General features: G+C 42.2%; 1 protein-coding gene across 1 annotated transcript in view; it reads right to left on the reverse strand.

Moving 5' to 3' along the window:
- LOC126236459 (nose resistant to fluoxetine protein 6-like) overlaps window positions 1–17,010 on the reverse strand; it is a 350,515-nt gene that overhangs the window by 258,729 nt on the left and 74,776 nt on the right. Inside the window, exon 2 of the mRNA XM_049945777.1 lies at window positions 4,342–4,485. Within this exon, the coding sequence (XP_049801734.1) occupies window positions 4,342–4,485 (144 nt within the window). The remainder of the gene's footprint in view (window positions 1–4,341; window positions 4,486–17,010) is intronic.

Genomic DNA, 17,010 nt, shown 5'->3' on the forward strand with positions numbered 1-17,010 from the left:
TACGATCAGTAGCATCCTGATTCGTACAGTTCTCTGTAGGTTTCACATTATACTCATCAAAAATGTAGATAAAACAACACATAAAATAACTGTATCGATTTGATTGAAAATCCTTGTGTATCGTCTTAGCAAAAAAGTTCTCCTTTTTTAGGATAAAGATTATGAAAATAATAATCTGTTGTTAGTGAGAATGAAAAAAAAACGAAAGTACCGGCAGCGAGATTCTATTCAGAGATCTCGCGCTTGTGATACTAATAGCTTACGCGCACGGCTACAGACTCCTTGAATACTAGGGACCATAAAAGTTATGCAAGCATGACAAAAATGTTCAAACTTGATTTTCTAGAAAACGACTGATAGTTACATCTCCCTGTTTACATGTACTGATTCCTAGTTGAACCCTGCGCATCCTTTCAACATGAATCAAGGTGTGCAAGTGGGGAAGGAATTCTTACGATCTCCTTGGGAGATGAAGACGTTGCCAGGGGATAGGAATTTGTGTCGAGCCGCTTCAAACCAGTCAGAAAACGATGAAAAAAGTACTTCCAGCGACTGGCCCAGAGAAATCGACTCGTATATCTAGTTGTACACATAGCTAGGCAACGTTAATGAAAAAGTTAACTTCGCTAATCATTAATCCGCTGCTAAAAAACTTAACTTCGTTAAAAGTTAAAGCGCTATTTTACAGCAGATTTATTGGCAGTTAAAGTTAACCGTTAATAGTTAAGTCGCAATAGTAATTTTTATGTTGTGAGTGTAGTGAAATGAGCAAGTGAGTAAACTTATTACCGTTGCTTGGATAAAAAATACTTTGGTTGGGAAAGTTCAGGAAGCACATCAAAGAAAAATACAAAAACAGTTTAACCATTTAGTTATATAATTATCTAGTTATCAGTGTTAAATCATAGGACAATCAAAATACAGGAGAATCAGACAGTGTCTGATATAAGATCCATATTCCCCTTCATGAACATCAACATCAGTGGACAAAGTTCAAAATCATCGTACAATATGCGTTAGATGAGTATGTGCCAAGCAAGATCGTAAGAGATGGAGAAGAGCCACCGAGGTACAACAACCGAGTTAGAAAACTGCGCCGGCCGAAGTGGCCGCGCGGTTCTGGCGCTGCAGTCTGGAACTGCGAGACCGCTACGGTCGCAGGTTCGAATCCTGCCTCGGGCATGGATGTGTGTGATGTCCTTAGGTTAGTTAGGTTTAACTAGTTCTAAGTTCTAGGGGACTAATGACCTCAGCAGTTGAGTCCCATAGTGCTCAGAGCCATTTTTTTAGAAAACTGCTGCGGAAGCAAAGGGAACTTCACAGCAAACATAAACATAGCCAAAGCCTTGCAGACAAACAAAAATTACGCGAAGCGAAATGTAGTGTAATGAGGGCTATGCGAGAGGCGTTCAATGAATTCGAAAGTAAAGTTCTATGTACTGACATGGCAGAATATCCTAAGAAATTTTGGTCTTATGTCAAAGCGGTAGGTGGATCAAAACAAAATGTCCAGACACTCTGTGACCAAAATGGTACTGAAACAGAGGATGACAGACTAAAGGCCAAAATACTAAATGTCTTTTTCCGAAGCTGTTTCACAGAGGAAGACTGCACTGTAGTTCCTTCTCTAGATTGTCGTACAGATGACAAAATGGTAGATATCGAAATAGACGACAGAGGGATAGAGAAACAATTAAAATCGCTCAAAAGAGGAAAGGCCGCTGGACCTGATGGGATAGCAGTTCGATTTTACGACAGAGTACGCGAAGGAACTTGCCCCCCTTCTTGCAGCGGTGTACCGTAGGTCTCTAGAAGACGTAGCGTTCCAAAGGATTGGAAAAGGGCACAGGTCGACCCCGTTTTCAAGAAGGGGCGTCGAACAGATGTGCAGAACTATAGACCTATATCTCTACCGTCGATCAGTTGTAGAATTTTGGAACACGTACTATGTTCGAGTATAATGACTTTTCTGGAGACTAGAAATTTACTCTGTAGGAATCAGCATGGGTTTCGAAAAAGACGGTCCTGTGAAACCCAGCTCGCGCTATTCGTCCATAGACACGGGTTCACAGGTAGATGCCGTGTTTCCTGACTTCCGCAAGGCGTTCGATACAGTTCCCCACAGTCGTTTAATGAACAAAGTAAGAGTATGTGGACTATCAGACCAATTGTGTGATTGGATTGAAGAGTTCCTAGATAACAGAACGCAGCATGTCATTCTCAATGAAGAGAAGTCTTCCGAAGTAAGAGTGATTTCAGGTGTGCCGCAGGGGAGTGTCATAGGACGGTTGTTATTCAAAATATACATAAATGACCTTGTGGATGACATCGGAAGGTCACTGAGGCTTTTTGCAGATGATGCTGTGGTGTCTCGAGAGGTTGTAACAATGGAAAGTTGTACTGAAATGCAGGAGGATCTGCAGCGAATTGATACATGGTGCAGGGAATGGCAATTGAATCTCAATGTAGACAAGTGTAATGTGCTGCGAATACATAGAAAGATAGATCGCTTATCATTTAGCTACAATATAGCATGTCAGCAACTGGAAGCAGTTAATTCCACAAATTATCTGGGAGTACGTATTAGGAGTGATTTAAAATGGAATGATCATATAAAGTTGATCGCTGGTAAAGCAGATGCCAGACTGAGATTCATTGGAAGAATCCTAAGGAAATGCAATCCGAAAACAAAGGAAGTAGGTTACAGTACGCTTGTTCTCCCACTGCTTGAATACTGCTCAGCAGTGTGGGATCCGTATCAGATAGGGTTGATAGAAGAGATAGAGAAGATCCAACGGAGAGCAGCGCGCTTCGTTACAGGATCATTTAGTAATCGCGGAAGCGTTACGGAGATGACAGATAAACTCCAGTGGAAGACTCTGCAGGAGAGACGCTCAGTAGCTCGGTACGGGCTTTTGTTGAAGTTTCGAGAACATACCTTCACCGAGGAGTCAAGCAGTATATTGCTCCCTCCTACGTATATCTCGCGAAGAGACCACGAGGATAAAATCAGAGAGATTAGAGCCCTGACAGAGACATACCGACAATCTTTCTTTCCACGAACAATACGAGACTGGAATAGAAGGGAGAACCGATAGAGGTACTCAAGGTACTCTCCGCCACACACCGTCAGGTGGCTTGCGGAGTATGGATGTAGATGTAGATGTAGAACATGTTAAACTTGTCTTCCGAGAGCGAGACTAGTTTAGGAAGAAAAATTTTTTTCCACGGAAAAAAGTCGTTTGACTACAGCACTCGAGAGTATATTTAATAAAATTATTTACTAGAACCTAAAGCCTCAAGAAATACCGCGTCGTTGAATGAGTCCTTTGGTTTCAGGTCCAGCCACGTTTTGACAAGGCTCTGGGCTTCACTTTCTGCAGACGTGTTACTACTAGGATTCTCAAAAAAATGGCTCTGAGCACTATTGGACTTAACTGCTTAGGCCATCAGTCCCCTAAAACTTAGAACTACTTAAACCTAACTAACCTAAGGACATCACACACATCCCTGCCCGAGGCAGGATTCGAACGTGCGACCGTAGCGGTCGCGTGGTTCCAGACTGTAGCGCCTAGGATTCTCTTTAAATTGTGGTTAAAACTAGAATCAGATTACATGATTTAGTTTCTGTAGACAATCCACTAACAAAAGATGTTGCTTAATGTGAGCTCAGTAAACAAAGATCGATAAACAACCAACGCTTAGTTATTCTCGCTCGAACTCGATTGTTTACATTAAAGGTGAGCACCCCTGCGTAACCACACACTTACATGACCCTACCCCGTCACATCATGATATCCGCGGGCAATGAGGCGTCATTTTTGTCATAAATATTAGGCACCTAATTAGCGATGAATGGACTGAAAGAAAGTTAAACGAAACCATTAACGTTTCTGAAACTAAGTTAAAAGTTAATACGTTATTCGTAAAGTTAACATCGTTGATTAACGATTAACAGATTAATCATCTTGTGCCCAGCTATGTTGTACATCAGAAAAATATCTTGTGTTTTTAAAATATTGTAATCAAAGACAGTAGAGGTCAGTTACAGCCTTGGAGCACAGGATGCCAGCTGTAATTTCGTAACAGACAACCGGATCACACGGGCGGGAGGTATTTTAGTCCTGGAGAGCTGACCTTTACGTAAATTCGCGTAACGTCTGGATTTCCGTAAATCTGTACTGGCAATCTACAAGGTCGCCACGTTCGCGAATGCAGCCCACACAGGTTTGGCCGAGCGCAGTAACAAAGCCGGCAGCGGCGGGACCAGGTGGCGTGTTTCGGCGAAGGCCGGCGACACCTGTGCCTGTCTATCTGCGGCAGCGCGCTGTATGTACTCACTCTGGACGGCCCACAGCGTGAAGTTGCGCAGCGCGTGCAGGAAGGCGGCGCTGTGGTCGCCGCAGGCCGTGCCCGCCTCGAGGCGCGCCGCCGCCAGCGCCACCAGCCGCACCACGTCCGGCAGCTCGGCAGACGCCGCCAGCTCTGCAACACCGACGCACACACGTCTCACACCTCACTCAAACCTCCGTCCACTCCGTCCGTTCTAAAACGACACAATGATTTCGTAAATATCACTGATCAAACAACTTCAAGCAGCCACACCTTTTGAATGGTGATGTACCGGGTGGTTATAGTTATGGCACAGTTATTCACAGAGGTCCAGCGTGGGCTGTAATTATCGCATGGCAGCGAATCTTGGTAGATATTCTGATGCTAGAAAAAAAAATGTTGTTTCCGTTTGTGATTGATTAGTAATGGGATGTGGGCAGAAAAGGTCAAACAAGTGAAAAAGGCATAATGTTGATTTTATTATTAAATGCTACCAACACAAAATGTCGTGACGAGACTTTGACAAGATGTACAGCGCCAGATTTGTACCTCGTGCCCAAATTTGGAACTAATTTTTTTTCAGCTTAAATCGGTTTCACATCAACGCATTACAATGTCTACCTAGTTTCGCTGGACCCCCTCGAGTAGCCAAAAAATAGCCTCGAGTAGCCCGGTCACCCGATATATCAGCCATCAGTAGTTTCGGCAGTGCTGACAGGTATGAATTGGCTACAGTAGTTTCGGCAGTGTGAATAGGCTATTAAGGACCCATCAGTTTAACATGTCGTGGTTGCAAAATATTGACACTAATTATTCAGAGAAGGATGCAAAAATTGGGAGGAACCTGTCTTGCAGAAGATCAATTTTTGGTTCAGGAGAAATGTTGCAACAAGCAAGGCTACTGACCCTAGGTCTTATCTTAGAAGACAGGTAAAGAAAGACAAACCTACATTTAAACAGAATAGCACTCATACATTTAGAGAAAGCTTTTGACAATGTTGACTGGAATACATCCACTGAAATTTTGAAAAAATGTTCAAATGCGTGTGAAATCTTATGGGACCTAACTGCTAAGGTCATCAGTCCCTAAGCTTACACAATACTTAACCTGAATTATCCTAAGGACAAACACACACACCCATACCCGAGGGAGGACTCGAACCTCCGCCGGGACCAGCCGCACAGTCCACGAGTGCAGCGCCTTAGACCGCTCGGCTAATCCCGCGCGGCTGAAATTTTAAAGGTAGCAGGGATACAATACAGGGAGTGAGTGGTTATTCACAACTTGTACAGAAAACAGACCACAAATTAAGTGCCGAAAGACATTAGGGGTCGCAATAGTTGCGAAGGAGGTGAGTTAACGCTGTAGCCTACTCCAGGCGTTATTCAATCTGTACATTGACCAAGCTGTCAATGAAAGCAATGAGAAATTTGAAAAGAGAATTAAAACTCAGGGGGGAAGAAGCAAAAACTTTGAGGTTCGCTGAGAAAATTGTAATACTGTCAGAGCAGGCAAAGAACTAGGAAGAGCACTTGTATGGAATGGGTAATGTTATGCCGGAGCCAGGGTAGCCCCTGAGAGCCGGCAATCCATACTACACCACAGAGGACGAGGTTGTGTATGTCCGAGGCGTACCAAAAGCGCCATGGTAAACATCGGCTATTTACATACAAGATAATAGAAACAGACATTGCGAGCACAACTTCCTGCAGCGGGAGGTCGAGCCACGGCCTGCAGGAAGTATCACTATGCCAAAACCTGACTGGCTGGAGACAGCTATTTAGGGGCTACAACCAGCCCCAAAGTTCAGTTCACTCTGGATGCCGACCTCGTGTACTTCGACCGCTGAAGATTACGTGTTCGTCTCTGAATCAGACATTTATTCGTTTGTTGTTCAGTCATCAACCTTGTGAACTTACCTCAATAACAGTTGTGTTTGTGAAAAATTGCGAATTGTCAATCACAAAAGGTAATGACTCCAAAAAAGATTATAACGTGAACATCAAGTAAACTAGGGCAAGGGCAATGGAATGTAAACGATTTAAATCAGACGAAGCTGTGTGAATAAGATTAGGAAACGACACACTGAAAGTAATACATGGCTTTAGCTATACAGGCAGCAAAGCAACTGACGATGACCAAAGCAAAGGGTATACAATATGCAGACTCGCAACAGTAAGAAAAGCAATTTGTAAAAGGAGACTTTGTTAACATCAATTAAAAAATTAAGTGCTTGCACGTCTTTTCAGAAAGTATTTGACTGGATTGTAGCCTTGCGTGGAGTCAAACCCCCTTCCATACCACTTAGGTGGGGCTGCCTGCCCTCAGGCGCTAGAACAGCTGCGAGACACCACTCAGCTGAGCGGGTTCCAAGTCTCTGACAGGTACAGCTTGAACAAGCTCAGCAAATATGCGTGGGTGGCATGGAGAGTGTAGCCGAAATGGTGGTGGCGGAGGATAGTCTTAGGTGACCCTTTGGCTTTTATTCGCCCACATGTCACCGTTCCACACGTCCGTGATCATGCCACAGCAAGGCGCGAAACAGGAGGGCTGAGAAAGCATTAACATCCTTTGCTGCTTCGGGTTACGTTCAAATTTCGTCGAATGGTTTTTAATGGCCCCTAGTGGTTCCACCCTGTACACCACAGCAAAGATTGCGGTCGCACGACACACCGAAGGGATTCAATCATGTTCAGTGCAGCCCTACGGTGTCCTTAGGGGAGGGTTGAATCGTCCACATTACGGCATATCAGTAATTTTCTCCATTTCTTTCTTGTTTTAATAACACAATTCTACTTGAGAGCAGATACAGTAGTCTGACTGTAAATATCTTATTTGTGATGCAGCAAATACTCTTTATATGAGAAATAATCATAATGTGTAAAATCTGGAGTAAACAGTTCAGAAAATGTTTTCGTTGTAAAACAATGTCAGCGGTTCTAGGCGCTACAGTCTGGCACCGCGCGACCGCTACGCTCGCAGGTTCGAATCCCGCCTAGGGCGTGGATGTATGTGACGTCATTAGGTTAGTTAGGTTTAAGTAGTTCTAAGGTCTAGGGGACTGATGACTTCAGAAGTTAAGTCCCATAGCGCTCAGAGCCATTTGAACCATTTTTTTTAAAACAATGTCCATATTTTGTCTGACATACTTCACTTGTTACTTCTCACTTCACCTTTATTCCTCCTAGCTGAGATCTTTATGTATCAATGTTAAATTTCGTACAATGACAATAATACACATTTTATTTAAGCCTTGTCTCATGCTATTTTATTTTGTACAACTGATAGCCTTGGTACATATTGACATGTTTTACAGTAGAGGTGCCAATGAGTTTGACTGTATGAAGGCGAATAATCGGCTTGCATGACGCCTGTTTAGTCATTAAGGCTACCTCACTGAGATCGCTGCGAATTGTGGTAATTATTCAGAATCTGCTTGCTTTTTAATTTTCGAAGTCCTATTTGCTAGTGCGGACAGTACTGGCGCACTTGAGAGATTCGAAGCTAACACGGTCGTGAAAATAAGAAACCAAATTAATATTTCCATTCGCCGTCAGTTTGACTCTCCACTTATGACTAGTAAAATAGATGATTAATATGTTGCATATGTAATTTTATTTCAAAATATGTACGTTTTAATGACTGTCTGCTTATTTTCATGTGCGATGACGAAAAACCAGTTTATGATTTTTTGAATGACTAAAAACCTTTTGTATAAATGAAAAGAATTTATGCCTCAAAACCGGTAGAATCAAATGAACAGGTATAAAACAGCAAGATATCAAATGAAACTGGTAAATTCCTACATACACATAACTGATAACGACTACAACACAAGGTAAGGCACTATCTCATTCATTCCTCACAATTCTGCTTTCTGTAGATGGAAAATTGTTTATTTGAGGCTTCTAAATTAAAATAAAAAGTAGTCGTTTGAAAACTTAGCAGTTCTATGTAATTGTAAGCCTTGGTAGTAGAGCTACAAGAAGTCATATAAGCATAATTAGACGTGCGCAGCTTGTAGCAGCGATTAGCATTTGTTTTCCAAAGAAAGTCTGCTTAGCTGCGATGATGCACTGTGCGCAAATATCATCTCTTAGTTGTTTATCCGCGCACTGCATTACGATAAGTAACAGATTGTACAAACTGTATTGCCCATTAATATGGTGATAACCCGTCAGCAACTTAGAATGACGACTTAAAGAGATGTGTTAGTCTTGTTTACCTGCTTAGGGCTGCCTTAACAAATATAATTTAATAATGGTCTAACAACTTTTAACATTGTATTTCATAATGGCGTAAAAGCCGAAATCTAGATAGTACGAAAGATAAATATAATAACATACAGTCAAAAAGCCGTTTGGTCTGTCATAAAAATGAGTCTAATTAGATACGAGAAGGCGAATTCGCCTCTGAAAATTTAAATAAGTCGATAGCTGGATGACTGAAATTGCGTGGCGGGCTGCAGACGAGAATCTTGATGTGGATATTAGTGCTGGAACTTAAACTGTCGCCACAAAACCATATGACAAGGAATATGGAGGCAGAACTATCTTTCGGTGTCATTCCGGTAGACAACAGTCTACTGAGATACAAACGGTTTCAGATGTCCACCTTTATGACAAGCAGCAATGATGGTAGTGACAAAACGTACAACAGTTGTCATGCGAGTTATTTCTCGCAGCTTCATGTAAAGTTTTGTTGCTGCGCAACTTCACAAGACGGAGACGTCGCGCTGACGCAAGGGCTGACGCGGTCGCTGTGATACACTCGACGCACAGTGCGCTGTCCGCCTTGCATCAATAAAATAAAACTGACGGAAACCCATTATGACTCAATACACTGAGCATGACATATTACACATTCTATGGCGCGTTACTAAAACAACGGATCACGAGAATGGGTGGAGGCAATTTAATTCTAATTCTGTTACTTGGTGGCATACCCCACTACCAAGAAGATTAAAGGATTATTTTGTAAGTAACTAGAAAACATTGACGGCTAATTGCTGTTATTCACTAGGTACATACTTATGGTGAGGGAGGATAGATATACGACCACTGTAATTTTTAGAATAAGTTTGTAAAAGGGAACCGGAGTCAACGAGACGGCCCAAACAAGTAGGTAGGTGCAGATTGGACGAGAGTGTGGAATATTTGGAAGGGATGAATGGATAGATCTGTCATAAGGAATGGAATTTAACCGAATGAACATGTAAACGGGTGTATAAAAGTTTTTATGGAATGAGTACGTAATAAAACAGATACAGTCTCGTGTACAATAGGTACCGTTGTCTATCTACGTTACCTAAAATGTAAAAACTAGCAATCTCAGAGGTCTGAATGAATAACAAATGCGGTAAAAAAACGCCTATAAGGATCTACAGGCGACTGTCGAAAATTAGGTGGTCTGGTAAGGTAAGGAATGACGAGGCTCTGCGCAGAATCGGAGAGGAAAGGAATATGTGGAAAACACTTCCAAGGAGAAGGGACAGGATGATAGGACATGTGTTAAGACGCCAGGGAATAACTTCCATGGTACTAGAGGGAGATGTAGAGGGCAAAAACTATGAGGAAGTTAGGGATTGGGATATATAGAGCACATGACTGAGGACGTAAACTGCAAGTGCTACTCTGTGATGAAGAGGTTGGCACAGGAGAGTACTTCGTGGAGGGTCGCATCAAATCAGTCAGAAGACTGATGACTCAAAAAAAAATCTAAGTTTAACTGTGACAACAGTCAGAATAAATATGAATATTCTAGTCTGAAGCCTTGATCAAAAAATTTCAGGCATTGTTCATTTACAGCCAGTTTTTCGAAAATATACTACTTCTACACTACAGATACAAGCAAGCTTCTTACCATGTAATAATAAAACTACAGAACCAAGTACAGTGGGAGTAGTATAATTAACAGAATGCGATCTTGTAGTGGTACGAGGATCTCTTTGTCTGATGTATAAGTAACTTCCTCACGTCAGTGTGTGGAAGGTGTAAAAGCGTTTGCAACGAACCCTGACAATAAACTATTTGTATTAGTAATGTAACTAGAAACTAAAGACATTTTAGTCCCTAAAATCGCTGAGAACGAGATGTACTCTTCCTACAACAGTAAAACCATAGAACTCTACGCTAAAAACTTAAAATGACCGTATATTAATGAAAGTCTTGACCTCAAAATGATCTGAGGGAAATAATGTAGAGGTACTCTGGTTGGGTAACCTAACCTTCAGTTTTATATATAGAAGGCGGTAAGAAACTTTTCAATTAGTATAAATTAGTGAATAATATTATAATGCTTAGTATGCTACACAGTTGCTTCTGACTAAATTTTGAAGAACGGGAGGAATTTTGAATAGCACAAGATAACTAGACTAGGCCTACTTTCCTCATTTCCATAAAATTTTGTAAATATGCATATACCGGTCACTATTTGTAGCAGTAAGTGAGTAGTCTCACAAAAAATAGTTATTAGGACGTCATTTGATATGCGGATAAGAAAATAAACAAAATAGTGGCTTTAAAATGAAGGGTGAGGGTAACCAGATAAATAACAAATGTCGTCGTCGGCTGCTACTGTATACGGATTTTCATTTCTCTACTGTATTTCTATTATTTCCTCGCAGTTCAGGTATGGAGGTGCCAATGATGGCTCAGGAGACCTATCTTGACATGAAACATGCGGCCACATGCATTCCACATAATCGAAGGTGGAGAGTGTGCCTGTCCTCGAGAAGTTTGCGTCTGTGACTTTTTTTTTTTTAATTTCCTACCACTGCGCAAAATGTAAGACAACACCTGAAGAAGTTGTGTGCCAATGTTTACGCTCTTCTGCTGCAGCGCACCTAGTACTTGGGCCAGTGTTTAGATTCCTTAGGTTCTTCTTGAACTGGTCCTTATAGCCCTTCAGAGGAACGCCAGGGGGTGGGGGTTCTGCTCACAATACAAAATTTGTGGAGAAAGTCTGTTGTTTTTCATCCGCTGGACATGCCCAATCCATCTCAGATGGTGACCAATAACGGTGGCTTCTATACTGTACATCTCTGCCTTCGCAAGAACTGCAGTGTTTGATACGAAGTCATCCCATTTGATGTTCGTAATACGTCTAAGCTTCTGTTGGTTGAAGCGTTCTAATTTCTTAAGATTACGGCGACATAGTGGCCAGGTTTCGCAACCATAGCGCAGAGCAGAAACAACTGCTTGATACTCCGTCAGTTCGGTGCATAGTGTCAGATCTTTATTCAGCAAGACCCGATGTAGGATCCATCCTGTTCTCCACGTCCTTTACCGACGAGCAGTTAGTTGATAATATACTTCCTACATAGGAGAAGTGATCCAATTTTCACAGATGTGCTGGAAATAGAGATATTGAAATCCGGAAGGACAGTTTCAGGAAGTGGCTGTGGCAGTACCTTCATTTTTTGGATGTTGATGGTACATGTAGTACCGAAACAATTTACAGGCAGTTGCAGCTCTGCTTGTGTGTGAGCTGGAGAATTATTGTCGTCCATGTGTTACTTGGGTGAGACTTGTAAACATTTTACACTGCAGTCTGGACTGATCAAATAGCCCTCCGTCAAATCTGCATCTAACCTCTACTCCTGCATTGTTTATGAGAATATCTGCTAGATACAGAGCAAACAAGGCTGGCGCGAAGACACAGCTTTGTTTTAATCCATTGGTAATAGGGAATTTGTCAGATGTTTAACTCTGGAATAGTACTTGCCTAGACATGTCATGGTGGAAAGCTTGAATCAGTTGAACAAAGTGTTCATGGTAGCCAAAAAGTATGGTCTTCCACATAGCTTCTCTGGACACTGTATCAAAAGCCTTTTCTAGGTCATAGAACACAAACAGTAAGGGCTTGTGTTGTTCCCTGTACTTCTCCTGCAGTTGTCATCCACAGAAGACCATGTCAATAGTTCCTCTGAAAGGGCAAATCCGCCCTGATACTCAGGAACTACAGTCTCGGAAAGAGTCTGGAGGCAATTCTAGCAAAAAATTTTCCAGTCAAGGAGAGCAATGTTATGCCATGGTAATCACCACTTACGCTCCGGTCGCCTTTTTTAAAGATGGTGACAATTGTGGTGTTCTTCGTGTCAACTGGTATCTCACGGGTTTTTCACATTAGAAGAAACAGTGATAAGAGTCTAATTTTTAGAGACAATTGAATTATCTCCAGGGGTATTCTGTCAGGTCTAGGTGCCTGTCTCGCTTTCATACTGTCTAGAGCCTTGCTGAATTCATGAAATGTCTGTAGGACTGCCATACAGAATTGTGCTGGACGTTGTGGGACATGTTCGAGAAAGTTGTCAGCAGCAGAATAAATGCGGTTTAATAGTGTCCCATCGATTCAAGATATCCTGACTGTCAGCGAGGATAGTTGTGCTGTCGGCGGCTTTCAGGATCCCTGGTGACGAACGAACAGGTCCATATATTTCTTTTATTCCAAAATAAAAACTCCGCAAGCCCCTGGCATCTGACAGACTTTGAAGTTCAATGGCTTTTTTGCTGTCAGTTGTTCTTGATTGTTCTTGTTTCAGTTTGACGTTTATGCCTTAGCTCTTGAAAGTGTGTTTACTTCTGCCCGGAGGATGGGACTCGAGCAAGAAACAGTAAAGCATTCCCCTTAACAGTTATGAGATTCTTAATCACTGTATTGTTGTCATCAGTACATTCATTTTTCTTACTTGCATCAAAACCAATGATATCCTCTGTAATCTTCTTGATGGTCTTTTATTAAAGTGAGCCATTCCTGTTCAAGATCTGTTGTATTGACTGGGTTATTGCTAAGTCTATCCAAAAGTGCGTCTTGCAAGAGAGAGCGATCAATTTCGTTCTGCTGGCCGTTGATGTCAAATTTTCTTCTGGGAGATTTGAGAAGTAGGATCGTGGTTTACGATGGACGAGGACCCTCAGTATGCTAACCAGCATTTTGTGATCAGTCCAGCAATCACCAATATTTCGCGCTGTTTTTGTGATCGGGAATTCTTTCTCGTCACGCTGCCGAGCGATGACGTAACCAATTACATGCCAGTGTTTGGAGCGAGGGTGCATCCATGTGGTCTTATAACGATTATGTAAACGGAACTGCGTGTTCGTAATAAAAAGCTCATGTTCAGCACAGACACCTAGAAGTAGCGGCCCATTTGCACTGCAGTTTCCAACACTTTGATTACCTATGATGGTTCCCCTAAATACTATTCTCTCTTCCTACTCGCCTAGTAATAAGAGTTTAACTGCGGTTGATATCTTGACGGGAACATTGCTCAATTGATGGTACAACCGATTCTTTTAATACTTCTCACCGCTATCTCCAGCTAGGAGAATTCTAAGAGTGATAATTCTGTCATTGACAGCAGTAGGGGTTAATCCATGTTGTTTCACTACTTTTGTTTTATTGCAAATCCTACAAAGTCGGTGCATGGTTCTCCTGCATCCTTTCTTTTCCAAAAGATCGTGTACCCTGAGATAGCCTGACAGGTGCGTCCTTCACTTGATGATCTGGTTTCACTTAAGGGAGTAACATATATATCTAATCTCGTGGGTGACGAGAGCTCTTCTACTTCCTCGTCTGCTGCCATTTAAGTCTAGTAGAGTCCTGACATTCCATGTTCCAGTAGTAACGGACGTATTGGGTTTTGTTGCGTTTCGTCCGCTTAGTAATGACCCTCAGGGTGCGGAATCCCTGCGAGGCACAAGTGTGACTGCAGATGTTTAGCCCACCTTTTCTAGGGATTTCCCCATTCAGAGTGGGTAGTTGTTATCCTAAATAGGCTTGCCCAGTCGCAGATGCAGGACCGCATCCCTGAGTAGTCACATGAATTCTCAGGAAGGCGACCATCACACATGTGCCGGCAATGTGCAGGTCCAGACTAGTAACTTCCAGCCACACTCGAGCCTGCTACCGCCATCCTTGTCTCATCACCACTAGGTTCTAAGGAAAATGGCGGGAGAAATTTCCATTCGCGTGACTTTATTTAAGGTGGGTCTCAACTTGCGAGGAAGTAACCCACTCCCTACGACTCTGGAACCAGTCATCATGGAACATGGGTGTGGGGCAGGTGAACTGTAACGAACTGCCGCGGGTTCAAGGACAGTTGAGCAGCGCCTTGGCAGCCATTTCGTCCGGCATGACTTCTTCCGCCTACACGACCGTTAAGATATGTACACCTCTAGTAATATGACAGACTTATATCCATGAATGCATGAGTAAATGTGAGGTGCTATAAAATCCAATGTGCAAGTCACAAATAAATAAAATTTTACTTCTATTTTATCTTTCCATAAGTTCCGCAGTTAGAATTTTTCATTCGTTGCCTCCCTTGTTGGGGCTGACATTTTTTCTTTTCTTTTTTGCACACGTTAGTGCTTATAATGATTTTGTTCGAGTGCTGGCAACTTATTGTCTTCTCTTTTCAATTAATGGATGAGTGATGTACTGTCTCCTTAAGTACATCACAGAAAAAGAAAGTTGTAAATGTATAAAATTTTGTAAAATGTATAAAAATTTGTACCATTATGTAAAAGCAGCGGATGGTTAAATGGTAGTCAACTAGTTGTGAGTCAGGCCTAAACACATAAAAATGTTCTATAAGGCAAGAATAAACTTGTTTGCTTGTCTTGGCAGCTAATTATGTTATGTGCATCTAAGACAGCTTATAGCTGGTGGCGATAGTAACTCTCACCAGAGATAACTCAATGGCCGACGGCCTTCTCTTATCGACCAGAGCAGGGAGAGTTGTCAGTGCTACCAGATTTGCAACACTACATGAAATAAATGCGGAAATCAGTATCGGACGTACGACGAACGAATCCTTTAGGACAAAGCGGCGAAATCTGACAATGGCAGCAGACGACCGTCACGAACGCCTTTGCTAACAGCAAGACAGCGTCTGCTCCGGCACTTCTTGGGCTCGTGATTAGATCGATCCAACCCTAGACGACTGGAAACCCGTAGCCTGGTCAGAGGATTTCCGATTTCATTTGGTAAGAGCTGATGGTAGAGTTCGACTGTGGTGCAGACCCCACGAAGCGGACCCAGCTTGTCAACATGGCACTCTAGAACCTGGTCGTGGCTCCATAATGGTGTGGGCTTTGTTTACATGAAACGGACTGTTCCTATCGTCCAACTGAACCGATCATTGACTGGAAACAGATACGTTCGGCTACTTGGAGTCAATCTGCAGCCATTCATGGATTTCATGTTCCTAAACAACGAAGGAATTTTTATGAATAACAATGTGCCATGTCACCGGATAACAGTTGTTCGCGATTAGTTTGAAGAGCGTTCTGGACAGTTGGAACGAATGATTTGACATGAGTCCCATCGAACATTCATGGACATAATCGAGAGTTCAGTTCGTGTCCAAAATCCTGCTCCAGCAACCCTTTTGCAATTATGGGCGGCAATAGAGGCAGCATGGCTCAATATTTTTCGAAGGGATTTTCAACGACATTTTCAGTTCATGTCATGTCGCGTTGTTGCATTACGCCGGCTAATAGGAAGCCCGACACGATATTAGGAGGTATCCGATGAGTTTTGTCACCTCAGTGTATAACCAAATTTAATGTATTTCAACGATGACGTCGTTTACAGAAGTCTGATCATTCTTAACATGTAAGTAACACGATTTCAATAAATTTTAAATTCTAATAAATTAAAAAAAATTTTGATCTTACGTTGTATTGGCATAATGTTACCTACTTTTTGATCCGTTGTATTTTTATGCATTATATATATAACGCATAAAAATTATCTATTACAGAATCATGATTTCGGCCTTTGGCCATTTTCTAGTACAACACTGAAAAAATTATATACATACTTATAAAATATATATGTATTTTAAAATGACCAAATGCCGAAATCATGATTCTGTAATTCACTTTTGTACTCCCCCCCATAAACCATGGACCTTGCCTTTGGTGGGGAGGCTTGCGTGCCTCAGCGATACAGATAGCCGTACCGTAGGTGCAACCACAACAGAGGGGTATCTGTTGAGAGGCCAGACAAACATGTGGTTCCTGAAGAGGGGCAGCAGCCTTTTCAGTAGTTGCAGGGGCAACAGTCTGGATGATTGACTGATGTGGCCTTGTAACATTAACCAAAACGGCCTTGCTGTGCTGGTACTCCGAACGGCTGAAAGCAAGGGGAAACTACAGCCGTAATTTTTCCCGAGGACATGCAGCTTTACTGTATGATTATATGACGATGGCGTCCTCTTGGGTAAAATATTCCGGAGGTAAAATAGTCCCCCATTCGGATCTCCGGGAGGGGACTACTCAAGAGAATGTCGTTACCAGGAGAAAGAAAACTGGCGTTCTACGGATCGGAGCGTGGAATGTCAGATCCCTTAATCGGGCAGGTATGTTAGAAAATTTAAAAAGGGAAATGGATAGGTTGAAGTTAGATATAGTGGGAATTAGTGAAGTTCGGTGGCAGGAGGAACAAGACTTTTGGTCAGGTGATTACAGGGTTATAAATACAAAATCAAATAGAGGTAATGCAGGAGTAGGTTTAATAATGAATAAAAAATAGGAGTGCGGGTTAGCTACTACAAACAGCATAGTGAACGCATTATTGTGGCCAAGATAGACACAAAGCCCATGCCTACTACAGTAGTACAAGTTTATATGCCAACTAGCTCTGCAGATGATGAAGAAATTGATGAAATG

This window comes from Schistocerca nitens, chromosome 2 (genome assembly GCF_023898315.1).
Source record: "Schistocerca nitens isolate TAMUIC-IGC-003100 chromosome 2, iqSchNite1.1, whole genome shotgun sequence".
In the NCBI taxonomy this organism is placed as follows: domain Eukaryota; kingdom Metazoa; phylum Arthropoda; class Insecta; order Orthoptera; family Acrididae; genus Schistocerca; species Schistocerca nitens.